Below are 15,346 nucleotides of genomic sequence, written 5' to 3' on the forward strand. Positions count from 1 at the left end.
GAAAGTCTGTATAAACGTGAAATGGTTGCATTTGACAGTACCTACTGGCCTTCATATGCATGTACGAGTCAATACTTGAACTTTGACCCGCAAGACTTTTGTCAGATTTATATTACATTTATTCAGCCTTGGATTTCAACAATGTCATCGATCAGCACGACTGCTCATAAGTAAAGCGGCTCTGCTATCTAGCAATTTAATTAACGTATTTGTATAACAGCTTGGCGGACACTCATATCGCTCTAGTCCAACTAAATAGTTTCACACACTTGACCACTTTACTCTGTTTTGCTGTGATGAACTGACCTATTTCTTGATTGTAATCTTTACTAAGTAAAAGTCTTGTAAAAGCGCCCTAACTCGTTTTTTTTTTTCCACAGCGTCACTGGAGCACTTATGTTGTCAAACTCTTCAATTTTGGAGGTAATTAGCACTTGCAAGTAGGTCGCAATCTCATAATACCTCGTTAGAAATGATAGGTGTTGAAAATGCCTGAGCTTTTGAAGCTTGAAAAGTCTGGATATCACAAGTAGAAGCTAAGTCTGGATGTAAACTTTAGTACAGAATCCAGTAATCTGAAGTGGCTGAAGTTTGAGGTGACTTGAGATTAACCAACTGTAAACCTTACGTATAGACTGGTGGAATAAAGGACCTGTACTTCAGGCCTTGCCTTTGTAAAGTTTTATGCGTTGCATTTAAGTCGTACTTTACTTTCACTTATCTATAGCATTATATTCAAGCAAGGGCTAAATATACGCGTGACTTAACCATCTACGCTGAAAGTACAGCCACGTTTTTAGGATTTCAGATTCGTATTTTGCATATAGGTCTGTTGTGAAATCCAGTTCAAAATCCAGTTTTACCAACGCAACTGAGGCTTTTGTTCTCTAGCTTGAAACTGATGGCCGAACTTCATTTAACCAACGAAACAAAGCTCATAGTTCGTAAAGAAAATAAGACCCAAAAATTAAAACGAAATGTTTAGCAGTAGCTCAATTAGCTATCTGGGAACCGTCAGATTCAAAATTGGCAATCAGGGATCACGCTTGTAGTCTCTTATATAAATACATATGCAGCTGTGTTTTAGGGCTGAAATGGTGTAGCGAATCATGAATGAGGTTATTTGGTGTGAGCATTATTTTAGTGTCTGAATCTTAGAGCAAACTTAGAGGACTCAGTAAATCCGGTCTGCTGCTGTCCTGAAGGAACATTTTCCTTTATTTACTTATCAAAGATCTTGGATCAATAATCTGATATTTTATTGAGGGGTCCCATTGTTAGTCACCTAATGGTCGACTAATCCCGATTTAAGAAATTTTATTTCTTCTCCTTAATATTGACATCAACGTCAATACTTCAATATTATCATCCCCTTAATCACCTCCAATCGGGAGTATGAAATGGTGCTGAAAGTAAGCGAATCCATTGTCCTTTTTATTTAATTACTTTTTGCTAGTTTGTTTCTGACAGATTTAGCCAATCGTACAATCTGATATGGACACGTGTGTGGGATTCATAGCTATAATTTAATTTTGAGTTTACACAGCTTCTCGCATAAACAGAATCTCGCGATTCCACGACCGGAAGTTGCTTTTCTCCTATTATTCCCTCCCTCCCCCATTCCCTTCACATCCCATTCCCTTACCACCGATACATTTTGCCAGAGATGCTGCATGACCTATTGACTTTGTCAGTACCTACAGTCTACCTAAATACCTACTCTTCAGGTCGATGGATCGATTATCTAGCGCTCTATACATATACGTTCTTGCAAGGCTGTGTTCTGAAATATTTATTGGTTAATCAAAATCCCACTAAAACTGTATCACGAAACGACATTACTGATTAGTGATTTACGACCAGAGAACGACAGATACAGTGCAGGCTTGATGATCTCTTTAGTAAACATTTGAAATTGTAACCGTCACTCTCTACGTTAACGCTTGGATTTCATTTTAATTATATACCGAGTATAAGTTTAAAAATCGTAAAAGCCGTGCGTGTAATTATTGAATAATTTACACTTGCATGCGCATTTGGATTAATTTATAGATAGAAAGTAAAGGGGGTTTTATCATTCTTACTAGATTTGACGATTATTTTACCTAAACTGTGTCAATTTTAGTACACTGTCACGGAGATGATCCCGGGAAAGAAATCAAGAGCAGTTCGGACTGAGAAAATACCGAAGCAGTTTATTCTTTCTAGTGACCGTTACATCATTAAAGAGACAAAAGTTGGTGGAATACCAGGGCCCAAACTCGACTGTCATCATGGCAGTCATGTCCAGGGAGACCATGCCAATGCCCTCCATGACCTTGACTTTATTATGCCAGCCAGGGTTAGAGAAGTTTTAGAATCGGAAGGACTCGGGCACAAAGCAATTGACAAGACCATTGGTCAATCTGAAAAAGTCTACAAGTTCTTACATCTACAAATGGCAGAACAGAACAGGTACAGGTACATAACATTTTTCATGTACACATATTTTCGTCAGATACTATGCAATGGAATCGGATGCAAATTCGAAACTTACCTAATGTTTTGCTAGCGTATGTTGAATTATGGTGCTTTAACCAATCTGTATCATTCGACAACTTTAACACATATATGAACTCGCCGTATTTGAAATAGTTATATGTACGCCAGGTGATTTAGTTGTCTTTAATGATACAAAAGTGCGAGAATGTGTTTCTGGACGCCATGTCAGTCAATCATTCAGTTTTATCTTTCGATGGGGTGAATATTTGAGATAATGACTGATAATAAAGACACTAAGTTCGTGGTTCATTAAATTAAGAAAACGTTCGTCTATTTCAGAACTAAATGGCACCAAACCTCTTCTTTATAAACTGTTGTCTCAATGATTTGTCCAGACTATATCGGAGCAACTACATTTTGCTATGATTGTAAATCATGCAATTTTGCAGGCAAGGAAAGCGTTCAAAAGTGTCGAAGAAGACCAAAGATTCTGAAGATAAGTCCGTCAGATTAGCCAACCGACGAGAAAAACGCGAATCACGCGGAAAGCCATGGACGGAACATCCAGTTTCTGCTCAGCAACTGCAAGAAGAGGAAACTTCTAAGCTGTGTAAATCTCTGTCTGTTTCTCTCTCTCTCTCTCTCTCTCTCTCTCTCTCTCTCTCTCTCTCTCAACCTTAACCGACTCCGGGCAATAAGCACCCCTACATGCATATGCATATTTATGCACATACAATATAGGGGTGGATCCAGAAATATCATGTCGGGGATGGGTTGGCATGCAATAAAATTTGCGAGTAGTCCGTGTGACGGAACTCCCTATGGAAACTCCTGCATTTTAAGCGTTTACATTGTATAAGTTTAGCCATGTATGTGAAGAGAATGATTACCCTAGGAAATGTTCCCGTTGTTCCAAAGTAATGTTTGTTGGTGGGGTGGGTGGGTGGTGCGCTGGCTTCCCCTCACCCATCATCCGCCCCAACTGTTTTGTACTTGCGCCCTTATCAAGTTTACTTTATGTATATGTGTGTGTCTGCATGTCTGTCTGTATGTATGCATCTATGTACGTACGTACACATGCATGCATTGCATGTATGTATGCATGCATGTGTGTGTAGTTTGCACATGACAGGTACTATAGTAGAAACATTGCATATGGCACTGAAAGCGATTTTGATGAGTTCAAAGATCTTTTTCGGAATCTTGATAGCTTATCATTTGTTTTTCTCGTTGCTCTGGGTGGGTGTGAATAATAGACCACGCCCGAAACATTAATTAAACAAAGTAACGCACACATGTTCTATATTTCCGTCATATAAAAATGGATAAAAACAACTATCAACTTAAAAAAATTAAAAATAACAACACCATCGTACTATAATCGTCCCCCCACAGGAAAGTTCTTGTCAGAGATCACCATTGTATAAAACAATGCAACATTATAGAAATAAATACCGTGGAGACAATCGTTGGAACTTGTAGAGGCCACTTACGCCTGAATGTACGTAAATACTCGTGTACGTTTGCTTCATATGCATGTATATGCGCGTCTGTCCATTGTTTGTCACTTCATATGTACGTATTTATGCAAATCTTTTTTGTTAGTTTGATTTTCGTATCTGTCTGGATAGATGAATGTATTGATATAAATTTTGGCTCTGATATTGTGATGCTGAATGATTTTCATGCAATTTAGAAAAACCAAGACAAACTTATTATATATAGTTGATTACTATAATATACAAGTTATTCCATAAACAAGTTATTCCATATACAAGTTATTCCATTTCATGAACGATAACACGTTCCCTTGCGATTAAAACAAGTTTAAAACCTAATTTTTTTTCTAATTTTTATTTCAATCTCATAAAATAATTGCGTATTGCGGTTAAGAAGTAAAGCGATATTTTTCTGTCTACGCATTTTGAAGAGTCAAGGGTTTTGTTTATGATAGCTTCTTGTGAATTTTCTTTTCATGTTGAATAGTTTTGATACTTACACCATGGCTTGCACAGGACGTATTGAAGTGGAATCGGGCTGTAACATTATAATGGCCTAGTTTGAATGAAAAAGGATGCGGCCTCTTCAACTTATGCATAAGCACATGCTAATGAGGATGCATTTTCTTCCAAACTTGCTAGAGTATCTGCTTTTATTTGCAATGAACACTTGTTTGATTACAAATGGAACCCTACTGAACGAAGAGACATTCATACATTATTTCCTCACATAAAATTGAATTTTCTGAACGTCCAGCTGTCTTTCCAAACTTGGTGTTTGTATGTGCGTATGTGTTGTTGCCAATGAACCCACATCATCTCTCTAGTTACATGCACGTATGAAGCGCGTTTGAGAGCTATTTAAACTCGAGTATCAAGTTTCGATCCGTCTGGAACTAGCAATAACTGAGCTAAAGCAAGCAAATAAACAGCCGAAATAAAGACAAAATTATGACCGCAAGTAATGACATGGTGGCTACGTATTATAGCAAGGTATTATTATTATTATTATTATTAAGGATTTAACTAATCAGATCTAAAGTGGATTCAGATTTAAATTAAGTGAGGAAATACAGATAGATGTACAAACGATGACCTTGACAAAAATTATATTTTGCGCCATATAAAATACAGATCCTTAATGAACAGCGAATGCTGCCCACGTGCAACCAGTGCACTATCGTTGTTATTTCGGGCGGAAATTTAGACTTACTCAAATGAGATAGACGTACACCAAATAGTCTAAAGACCTAGACAGAGACAGACAGAAATGCTAAAATATCAGGTGCCGCTCTATATTCTTGCATAGAGGTTCGATTTTTAAACAAAAAGAATTTTCCAGGTTTTTCTTGTACAATTTCCACAAGTACAGTATGCGAAGAAATATCAGCCACAACACATGAAAGTAACAGAGACTTGACAACATTCTCTCGATTGTGCATATTGCAAATGCAAACAATTTCACTTTATACCCGCCATTATCTCAGAATTTGATATTATCTTTAGAGCAACCCTAAGGAGACAAATAGGCACACAGCCTATCAGAAAATGGGTAAATATATTTAGAACACATCGATAGACATAAATAGAGAAAGGTGGATACTTACATACATGCATTTATCGATATACACAGTGATGTTTTGCATATGTTAATCGATATACACGATAATGTTTTGCATACATTAATCGATATACACAATTATTTTTGGATACACTGATCGATATGCACGATAATGTTTCGCAGTATTTATATCCATAAGTTTATTATTGCGAGATGGTTGTAAAGGATTTCCATTCCAGCACAGTCAATATCAGGAATTGTCTTCCCAATTGCTAACAGCAGTGTCATATTTCTAAGTGCAGTTTAGCGTGTACCATACAAAGCTTTGGCAAGTTCTTACTGGTGATGACTCGTCAAATCTAATCGTGTTAGTTTGGTAACCTTTCACGGGATTTAAAAATTGTGCAAAGTTTTCAGTTTAATGTGGCTAAAAGTTTATAGTCGAAGTTACAAAGTGACATGGGACGTCATGGACAGTTTATATATATATATATATATATATATATATATATATATATATATATATATATATATATATATATATATATATATATATATATATATATATATATATATATATGTATGTATGTATATATATTGTCAAGGTAATGCCATGCAGGACGAAATTATCAACGCTCAGTCTGAGATCCAAAGGACAAAATGGCTATCAGAGCAACACATGGAAAGAATGATTGTCGGTCCAAGCTTTACCTCTCCTCGTTTAGTGGTAAGTCGTTTAAACTTTTCACTTTTTAAAATTAGTTTTTTTTAACCTGTTATTACACATTAGAAGCAGAGCTTCGTTTTGTTCTTCTTCTTCTTTGGACTCTGTGAACTCGATAACTCAGCAAGGTGTAGCAAAATATATCCAAGTTCTGCACAAAATAGTATGTATTTATACTCGCTTCGTACTGTTTCTTCCATAAACTGATATAATCTCAACCAGATAAGATCAAAGTCAAGAATAAGAGAGACAAAACGACAGTTAAGAGTGTTCTTTTCGGTCATTTGTACATTGCTATGCTTATATGATCGGTCTGTATCACAGACTTGTGAGTTAAACATATTATCGGTATCTTATACTACGGTAATTGAATATGTCACTCAAGACAGTATATTTCATACTAGGGTAGCGTAACATGTCACTCGAGACGGTATATCTAATATTTGGGTAAATGAACACGTCACTAAAGACGGTATATATCATACAAGGATAACTGAACATGTCACTCCAGATCGTAGGTGTAGTTATTTAGTGAGGAACTGAACCGAAACATTACGATATGATGTATCACACGATATGCAATGTTTAAATATTAGTCAAATGGCAAAAGAAGAGTTGAAGTCGGGTGGTTCTTCTCTTTCTTCATCGTTTTTGCAAATAATTTATTTCCCATGTCAAGAATTAAAAATGTTAGAGGAACGTACAGTATTTTGAAATAAATCTCAGATTTAATAATCCTAAACTTTCTATGGCAAGTCCAAAACTATCGAGTGTTTCAAATGAATTTCAATGGAGTTTCTGACTAATTAAAATCTAGAATGTGCGGATATACCAGTTGTCTTGAATGTGATGATGTGCCAACAGTCTTCATGTCTCACAATGATATAATCCAAAAGGTGTTTGAATCAGTCCTCAACAATCAGAAAGTAGTGTTTCAGTCCGAAAAGTCAATTAGCAGTTTGTAATTCCAATGAATAATTTCAAGAAATAATTCCGCTCAAATTATATCTAAAACAAATCAAAGTTATTCCAGACCAATATTAAGATATTAATGAATAATTGTTATTATCAGAATCTTATTTTATTTTAAAAACTAAGACACAAGAAGATGACCAGGATGTTAGTTATAAGTTTGTTTCCAGAGAATGAATAATTTGTATTATCCGAACTTGTCAAAAAAGCTTAAGACACAAGAAGATGACCAAGATTTTAGTTCCAAGTTCGTTTCCAGAACTTTCTAAGGTCAAACGGCCATGTTAACATGTTTACAAATAATGTCTTAAAGTACAACCCTTAGCCATGGACAAAAAATAGCTATCTAATATGTTGTTTACAAATGACCCTTACAATCTACAGTCATGGACAAAAATTAGCTATCTAATATGTTGTTTACAAATGACCCTTACAATCTACAGTCATGGACAAATGCTAAACACACAAGAAACTATAAATAACATAATTAATAAATTAACATAACTACAAAACGAGTGGTTTTACAGTGCTTATATTATTACACAAAAAATAACACTTTATGTTATAGGATAATAACATTTTGGATAAAAATAAATTATATATAAATTCTTACTATATCCAAGTTTGCAGATTTTTTCATAAAGTAAAAAACAACTGAAGTTGTGCAATATTTCAAAATACGCATTGCCTTTCCAAATGTACTACCATCAAAACATTACGAAAACATAGTGATTGAAGTGTCTAGTAGCACGTCGCACTGAAACATTACACCGCCATAAACATTTAATTTAGTTAGGTTTTAATTGCACTTTTCTGTACCAGTTTTGTATTAACATGAGTACGAATAGTGTTGAGTAAGGACATAAAAGATAGCAAAAGATCTAGTGCCAGAAAAGTGCTATACATTTCTGTCTATTCTCAAAACATTTAGGAAACATGTATTTGCATTGAAGGACTTGTGACAAAAGAAGTCGGTTTGGAGACTCTTGTCTGACCTTCATAATGTAAAATACATCAGTAAGAACCATTACCTTAGCTGTGTAATGCCTGTACTTGCCTTCAGAGGAAGCAAAGATTGTCTGACTATATTCTATAAACAGGCCAAGTTGTGTCTTTCCACTTTTTAGTGAAAACCCGAGTTGTACGTAATCCTTCCATTCCTTATTTTTAATTTTAATTTTTATTAACCCTCTAATAGGTTGACCAATGGGTCGGGGTATTCCGCCTCACAATGTCTTTTTTATTTTCGCCTTAGGCGTTGAGACTCCGCCAAATATTTGGTTTTCTCTTTTCTTGTTGATCATCTTGGGACCCTGCAAAATATACGTGTTATAGTTGTTAACACTTATTTGCCAAATTGTGTATTTTAGATATCCATGATTTTAAAATATTGACTAATATCCCTACATCGGTAGGTGAAAACATTCGGTTTACTCTTTTTTCTTATCGACCATTTTGAGACACGCCAAGACAGATTTATCATACTAGTTAACATTTCTCATGCCAAATTGTGTCTTCTCCATATCCATGATTTTGGTAACGCTCTGCAGTTTCGTAATTTGCATAGGGAGTTAGAGTTTTAAAGAAAAAAGTATTTCCCAGGCTTTCCTCACTGCTTATCCTGGTTGTTCAAAAACAATCTTGTATCACTTAGATATTGTAAAAAGAACGTTTACGTCACTTTATTTTGGTATATGATTGATGGGTGTAATTTGGGTTATCAAGCAAACAGATTGGCCTTGCTCTATACGTGCACCTATAATAAAAAAAACTACTAGCTCCGCTTGGTCATTTTCACTTCCTGGATTTCAAAGGTAAATTGTAAACAACAACTCCAACTCCCAACAACAAACAACAAAAACAAAAACAAACAAACAACAACAAAAACCCAGATAATTCCTTTTTACTCTTTATATATTTTAAATGCATTCATTGCACTTTCAGAAGCTGGTATTGTCTCGTCTGATAAAATTATTTTTCCCTAATTTAATAACTGTTATAAACAGTGTACCTTAGACTAATTCAGGCTGATTTTTCGAGCACAGAGGAGTAACCAATATGGTCAGCTATGTGCCCAGATCATGTACTATTTCCACAGGAGCAACATTCAAAGAAATTTCAGGCACCGTACATGAAAGCAACATAGAGGCATCCCATCATTCCCTAATTGTGCATGTTGCAAATGCAAACAATGCTATCATGCTATATATGAAGTATTTAGGATCCTATATTTAAAAAAAATGTTCTCAAGAAGTGCTTTATGTGTTCTTAAATTCAAAGGTCCTCAAGGGATATACACCAACTAAATCGCATCTCCAAAATGAATAAGCAAATCCAAACTGGGGCGTCTTATTGGTTAAATGCAAGTGATGACGTAATAGAAAAAATATGGTCATCTTTGGTAGCTCTATATAGTAAGGAATATAAACAGCTCAGTAACTATTTAAATCAAAGACCACATGCTTCTTTAAAGGAGAAAAATGAATTATTGAAGCAAATTTTAATCCACACACGGTAAGAGACTTGTAGAGGACTTGCATGCACGTTTATGTGCATTGATGTGCGTGTGTGTCTGTATGGATAATCTCAACACGTTTATGTGCATTGCTGTGCGTGTGTGTGTGTGTATGGATAATCTCAACACATTATGACGGTAAGTTCAGAAGATGAGACAAAAGAACAGATCTTATAGTCTAGGCATGTAAATGAATGACGGAAGGAAGCGTCGTTCACTCGAGAATTGTGTTTTAATAGCAACAAGACAGAACTGAATAGACGAACTTTATCTGTTACGAGGGCATTAATCAGCAGCGCTAATAGCTAAGGCAGACAGTAATTAATAAACAGTAATTAATAAGTTAGTTATGGAGTGTCAATAGAAGGCAGATACAATCTCTCTCTATCTCTCTCTCTCTCTCATCGGCATTAAAAAATCAACCTTTCACTTGTGTGTCTTTTTATATTACTCTGTCTGTAATTTCATTTTTGATATACATCTGGTGTACACCAATCAGAAGTCGAGATTTTTAATTCGAAGTATTAATTTATTCGATATAATGTTTTACTGCATTAACATCTATGGCGAACATAATATTTCAAAAATCGGTACTGCTTGTGTTTTACGAAACGTTTGTATTGACAGGCATGGTAAAATGTATTTCTCAAATTGTCTAAGCTTCATACCAAATAATTCACAATGTGTAAGGTTGATAATTAACACCACAATGTGAACCAGCTTCGAGTTAATTGCATACTTTGATCCAGGTGGTAAGATTATGTCCTTTCTGTCCAGTCGCAGTAGGCACTTGGTCAGTTAGAATAGTATCACACCAACGTTCATTTGTGATGTACAGTGAATGCTCAGTTTAAAGTATGTTGACTTTCAGTTTCTATTTTATGCGGCATCTCTCACAGTATAATGGACACTTATAGGAACATTACAAAACAAAAAATGGAGCACTGTGACCAACTTTTCACGATTATAATGCTTCCCATCATCGGGGTCCAGGCAAGTGTTGCCGCTGTATTATAGCTTAATTTTAGCTAGTGATCAAGATGCTGGAATATTTGATGATGAGTGCGTTTTAACCCTGCATTGTCTTATATATGTACATCACTGATGTCCTAGCAGAGGTATGGTCGTTATACAAGAGTAATCGAGAACTACCTTACTTAGTCATTTGACGGGCCATTCGGATGCACAAGTTGTGGACAGAAAACATGGTTGCAAATAGAAGCAGAATTTCTATAAACCAAGAAGCAAATGTGGTTCGTTAATTGATGGATATATTGAATAAAGCATCATTTTATGAATTCGAAAATGTTAATTATTATACATTTTTGGGCATAATTTATAATAACTTTAATGGACCCTGTTGATACCATGTTTACAAGCATGATTTCTTGTATGACTCTTCCAAGCCATGGTTAACTTTGCGGACATGTGACCGAAAGGTCGTGGGTTCCAATCCTACCATGGGATCAGCCAGAGTTGGCTATCATGGTGATTGCTTGAGCAAAACATGTACGTTACTCTGATTGCCTAGGTACGTAATAACCAACTTGTCTTGATCATCCAGATGTCTTGATATGCCGAAAAAAAACCCCAGACAAAAGCAAACACCATCCAAATGTCTTGATATGCCGGAAAAAAAAACCACAGACAAAAGCAATAACCATCCAAATGTCAGAGAGAATTCAAGGGATGGGGCAATGGTTCAGTTTATAGAGTGTGGTATGCAAGGGTTTCACTTTAGTGTACCTCAATATACAATAGCTAGATGAATTGTTGTCCATGAGAAAACACTTGAACCTAATACTTAACTGTTACTTTGATTTAATAGCTAGTGTCGTCGAAAGTCCCCAAGTATACCTTACTGCAGAAAACATTCAAAGATGAACACATACTACCTATTTACTATGTAAGTACTTCTTTGGCATCCTTTCCCTCTGTCTTTCTGTATGTTTTACATTAAAGTCCGTGTTTTAATGAATTTTTGTATATGTCCATGCATGTATGGCTATGTAATTAACATTACCTCCATTACTAATTGATTTAACAATTTAACTACTATGCATCATTTCCTAGATGAAAGATGTGCTTTATATATATATATATATATATATATATATATATATATATATATATATATATATATATATATATATATATATATATATATATATATATATGCATAATGTACTTATATAGGGTATGTCTTTCAGTGTTGTAGCAGGGGAATGTTGTTACCTGCATTGTGTACCGGTATTTGTTGTTTCACGATGCTTTCACCCCATGTGATAAACTTATTCGGTACGTATTGTAACATTGTGTAATTATTTTGTGCATATTTTATATTGTTAGTCATTACCATATAATAAAATTAACTTGTTTCGTGTATAATTTAGCCAGGATATTGTCAATTTATTGCATAATTCCAATGTTTTACCGTGCACTCACTGTCAATACATACCAATCCGCAATTTGCACTCTTTTGGTCACCGAGCGCTATGCAGACTGATTGATTATTGGTCACATGACCTTTTGCTATAACTATCACCACGTAAGTGTACTGGAGAGGATTAAATAGTTGCGTGGAATATTAGCTAGTATGCCGATCTCAATGGAAAAGAACACAAGCAGGGGCGAGGCACATGTATTGTCAGCAAGTGCAATACCTACCCCGCCACTACGGGCCATTACGGCCCTTGGTAAGGCACAAGCAACCAGTTGGAGCCTGAGAGCCTAAACAAAAAGAACAACTTTATTACTTGTCTGGGATGAGAGTGCGGTGACGAATCAAGATATTGACCCACATAAATATGGTGATGGCAGAAGGAACAGGAATTTAAAAAAAAAAACACAAAGAGAGGAGAAAGGTAGCCCTCCTACGGGATACTAACCACCCAACTGTGGTGACTGGACCTCTGACAGAAAAACCAAGATCCTTGGAACATTGCATGGTTCTTCAGTTGACTACTGCCTCCATTGCGACCCAGACTCTAACAACTCAACGGCAGGGAAACACCAGGAACGTGGAAGCCCAAACAGAAATCTCCCTTCTAGACATCGCACAGAAAAGGCAGCGTGCCAAAGTGAAAGCAGAAGCTTAGGAAAAAGCCATAGCTGAGGCACAAATCCTTGCACAACAAGAAGCTGAAACAGATGAAGAGGAAAGTAAGAATGGAGAAGAAGATACTGGTTCTAATGGTGAAGTCGCGGACGAGGATATTGACCCAGATACACAACGACTGATGGATCTCAGGCTTGAATGATACCAAAAAGGCCATCCACTTTATTATTGCTGTTAAATACATCGCCATAAGATACCAAAAAACCACCAGGAAACCGAGACCCCAGCATTGTTGTTGTAGGGTTTATCGCCATTTTTCAGCACACGATAGGCTATACATGGCGGCCAGTATCAGTGGTAGAGGAAGAACCCGGGAAAACCCCGGAAAGAACCACCGACCCACGAGAAGCTACTGGCAAGCTTTCTCACATACCCACATTGGCCGAATCCGAGACTCGAACCCACGCAGACAGAGGTGAGATGGCAGTGATCCGTAATGGAGAGCGCTTTAGACCACTCGCCCACTTGGGGCCCCCAGTTCGGGGTACGTATCGTCACCCAATTCTACAACAATGCGTTCCACCAAAATTCGATAACCGCAGCCGAACAACTGAGGTTCATGGGATTGAGGCATTCCCTGAGCATCGTTACGACGAACCACGAAGTGCGGCGGAAACTAAGGAAGACGAAGACCTCCGCCATACATTTGGATTGCCGTCCTAAAGCCCTTTTAAGGGCTAATAAATTATTGCCTCTTTACCAAGGGATCTCAGTTTGGCTTGAAATCCCAATTCGATGATATTTTTAATCAAATACGACCTTTTTATTCATTGTTTCAAATTAATAACCAATTGCCCCAACATGGTTGTACAAAATGTAACTGGTCTCTTAGTCCTATGTTTACAATTTTAAATTAAATGGTCATATGTACACTATGTACTTTTGGATTTAAAAATTTAATGATAGGAAAATTTGTAACTGATTAGCGTGGCTCTAATTACAACTTTGGCTTACACATAATTGGTAGTAGGATTTACCCATTATATAGCTAACTGGGCATAATTTAACAGTTATAATTTTATGGCATTTCAGGAATGTTCTGACTGGCGTTTCGGTGTCTCCCTCCTTGCCAACTCGGACATTTATAAACGAGTGTGTGGGCCGATTCCCACTCGCCTAGAAATCAGGTGCCCCGAAGAGCGTGTACGCTTGGAACCGGATGTGACGTCATATAAGAAGTGCCCAATCAAACTTGACGACTCATACCGTAGTAGACAGGCATTTTATCAGACTGAGTGTGTTGGGTCAATTCCCACTCATCATAGCCCTCCAGACAGGTCGTTTGGGACTTTATTATCCCACGAACTGTTGGCTTAACTAAAGAACACACCTTGTGTGCATACATGCGCTGGGGGATGAGGATCCTTTTCCTTCCCCCGCGATAATTAATTAGCCCGCAGTGCGGGCATTAACCCGTCGCTCATGCCATATGGCGAATGCGACGTAAATTTTTTAAAAGTCAGTCGAAGTCAGTCAGTAGGGAGAACTTCAAGATTATCTTGTCCAGCACAGACGGAACTAAAACATCGGGTGACATTATGCACATTATATCTATAATGTCTCAAACTAGGTTTGTTGAATATAGTTAAGTTGCAAGTGTTATTTTCTAATGAAATTTGATACGTTTGCTGACATTACAGCGGAATTCCAGAATTTGTTTAATATGTTCATGAGGTGATGTCTGCTACAGTATTCGTTGATACGATTTCCCCATTGTTGAATTATCCCGACGGTTAACCTATCTAAGCGAAGGCGAGAGATCATAACGGTTAAGATAATTCTGGGAAACATACAAATTGTTCCTTCAGGAATATATATATATATATATATATATATATATATATATATATATATATATATATATATATATATATATATATATATATATTATTTCAGTAAAGTTAAGTCACTGTTTCACCGTCTCTCGTCACCTTCGTTATAAAGTCGAACTAGCATTGCGTTTTCACCTGACGATACTTGAGACCTTCAGCACCCGAAGGTTAACACTTCACACTTCATCTAATTCACCGTCCCGGCTTAAGCAACTCATGTCTTGTACTTCCCTAACTTACGCTCCCATTTACATAGATCATTTCAAATACATTCTTTAATTCACTCAGAAAGAGGTGGAGAAGGTGCAGTTATCTTTCGAGACCCACTGCACCTTCCCCTTCGAGAGTCGATCGCCTTTGTCTCCCATGATTATCTGGTTTACCTAAGTCTGTTGCTAAATGTTTAAGTGCATGGAATTGCATCGACATTCAGTAACTGCATGTTCATTTATTATTTTATTTAAGGCGATACATTTAATGTTTGTTCTACATGATCTTGGATTATTCTTTGTAACCAAAAGCTAAACAGGAGTACCCAAAAATCTTATAACCTGGATGCAGTGTTACATCGTTATGTCGGTCACTGTCGACCTTTCAATTAATCACTCATGTCTCTTTATCCGACTGGAAGCACACTCATTGCA

The 15,346-nt window shown here is 36.5% G+C and overlaps 1 protein-coding gene across 1 annotated transcript in view; it reads left to right on the forward strand.

Moving 5' to 3' along the window:
• Positions 1-1,981: 1,981 nt before the first annotated feature.
• Positions 1,982-15,346, forward strand: part of LOC149778508 (uncharacterized) — a 35,846-nt gene continuing 22,481 nt past the window's right edge. The window contains exons 1-4 of the mRNA XM_089939391.1: positions 1,982-2,460; positions 2,931-3,091; positions 6,147-6,268; positions 11,581-11,658. Coding sequence (XP_089795517.1) covers positions 2,141-2,460; positions 2,931-3,091; positions 6,147-6,268; positions 11,581-11,658 — 681 coding nt within the window. The 5' untranslated portion in view covers positions 1,982-2,140. The remainder of the gene's footprint in view (positions 2,461-2,930; positions 3,092-6,146; positions 6,269-11,580; positions 11,659-15,346) is intronic.

This window comes from Sinohyriopsis cumingii, chromosome 17, assembly GCF_028554795.1.
Source record: "Sinohyriopsis cumingii isolate HCF-2022 chromosome 17, ASM2855479v2, whole genome shotgun sequence".
Classification (NCBI taxonomy): Eukaryota; Metazoa; Mollusca; class Bivalvia; order Unionida; family Unionidae; genus Sinohyriopsis; species Sinohyriopsis cumingii.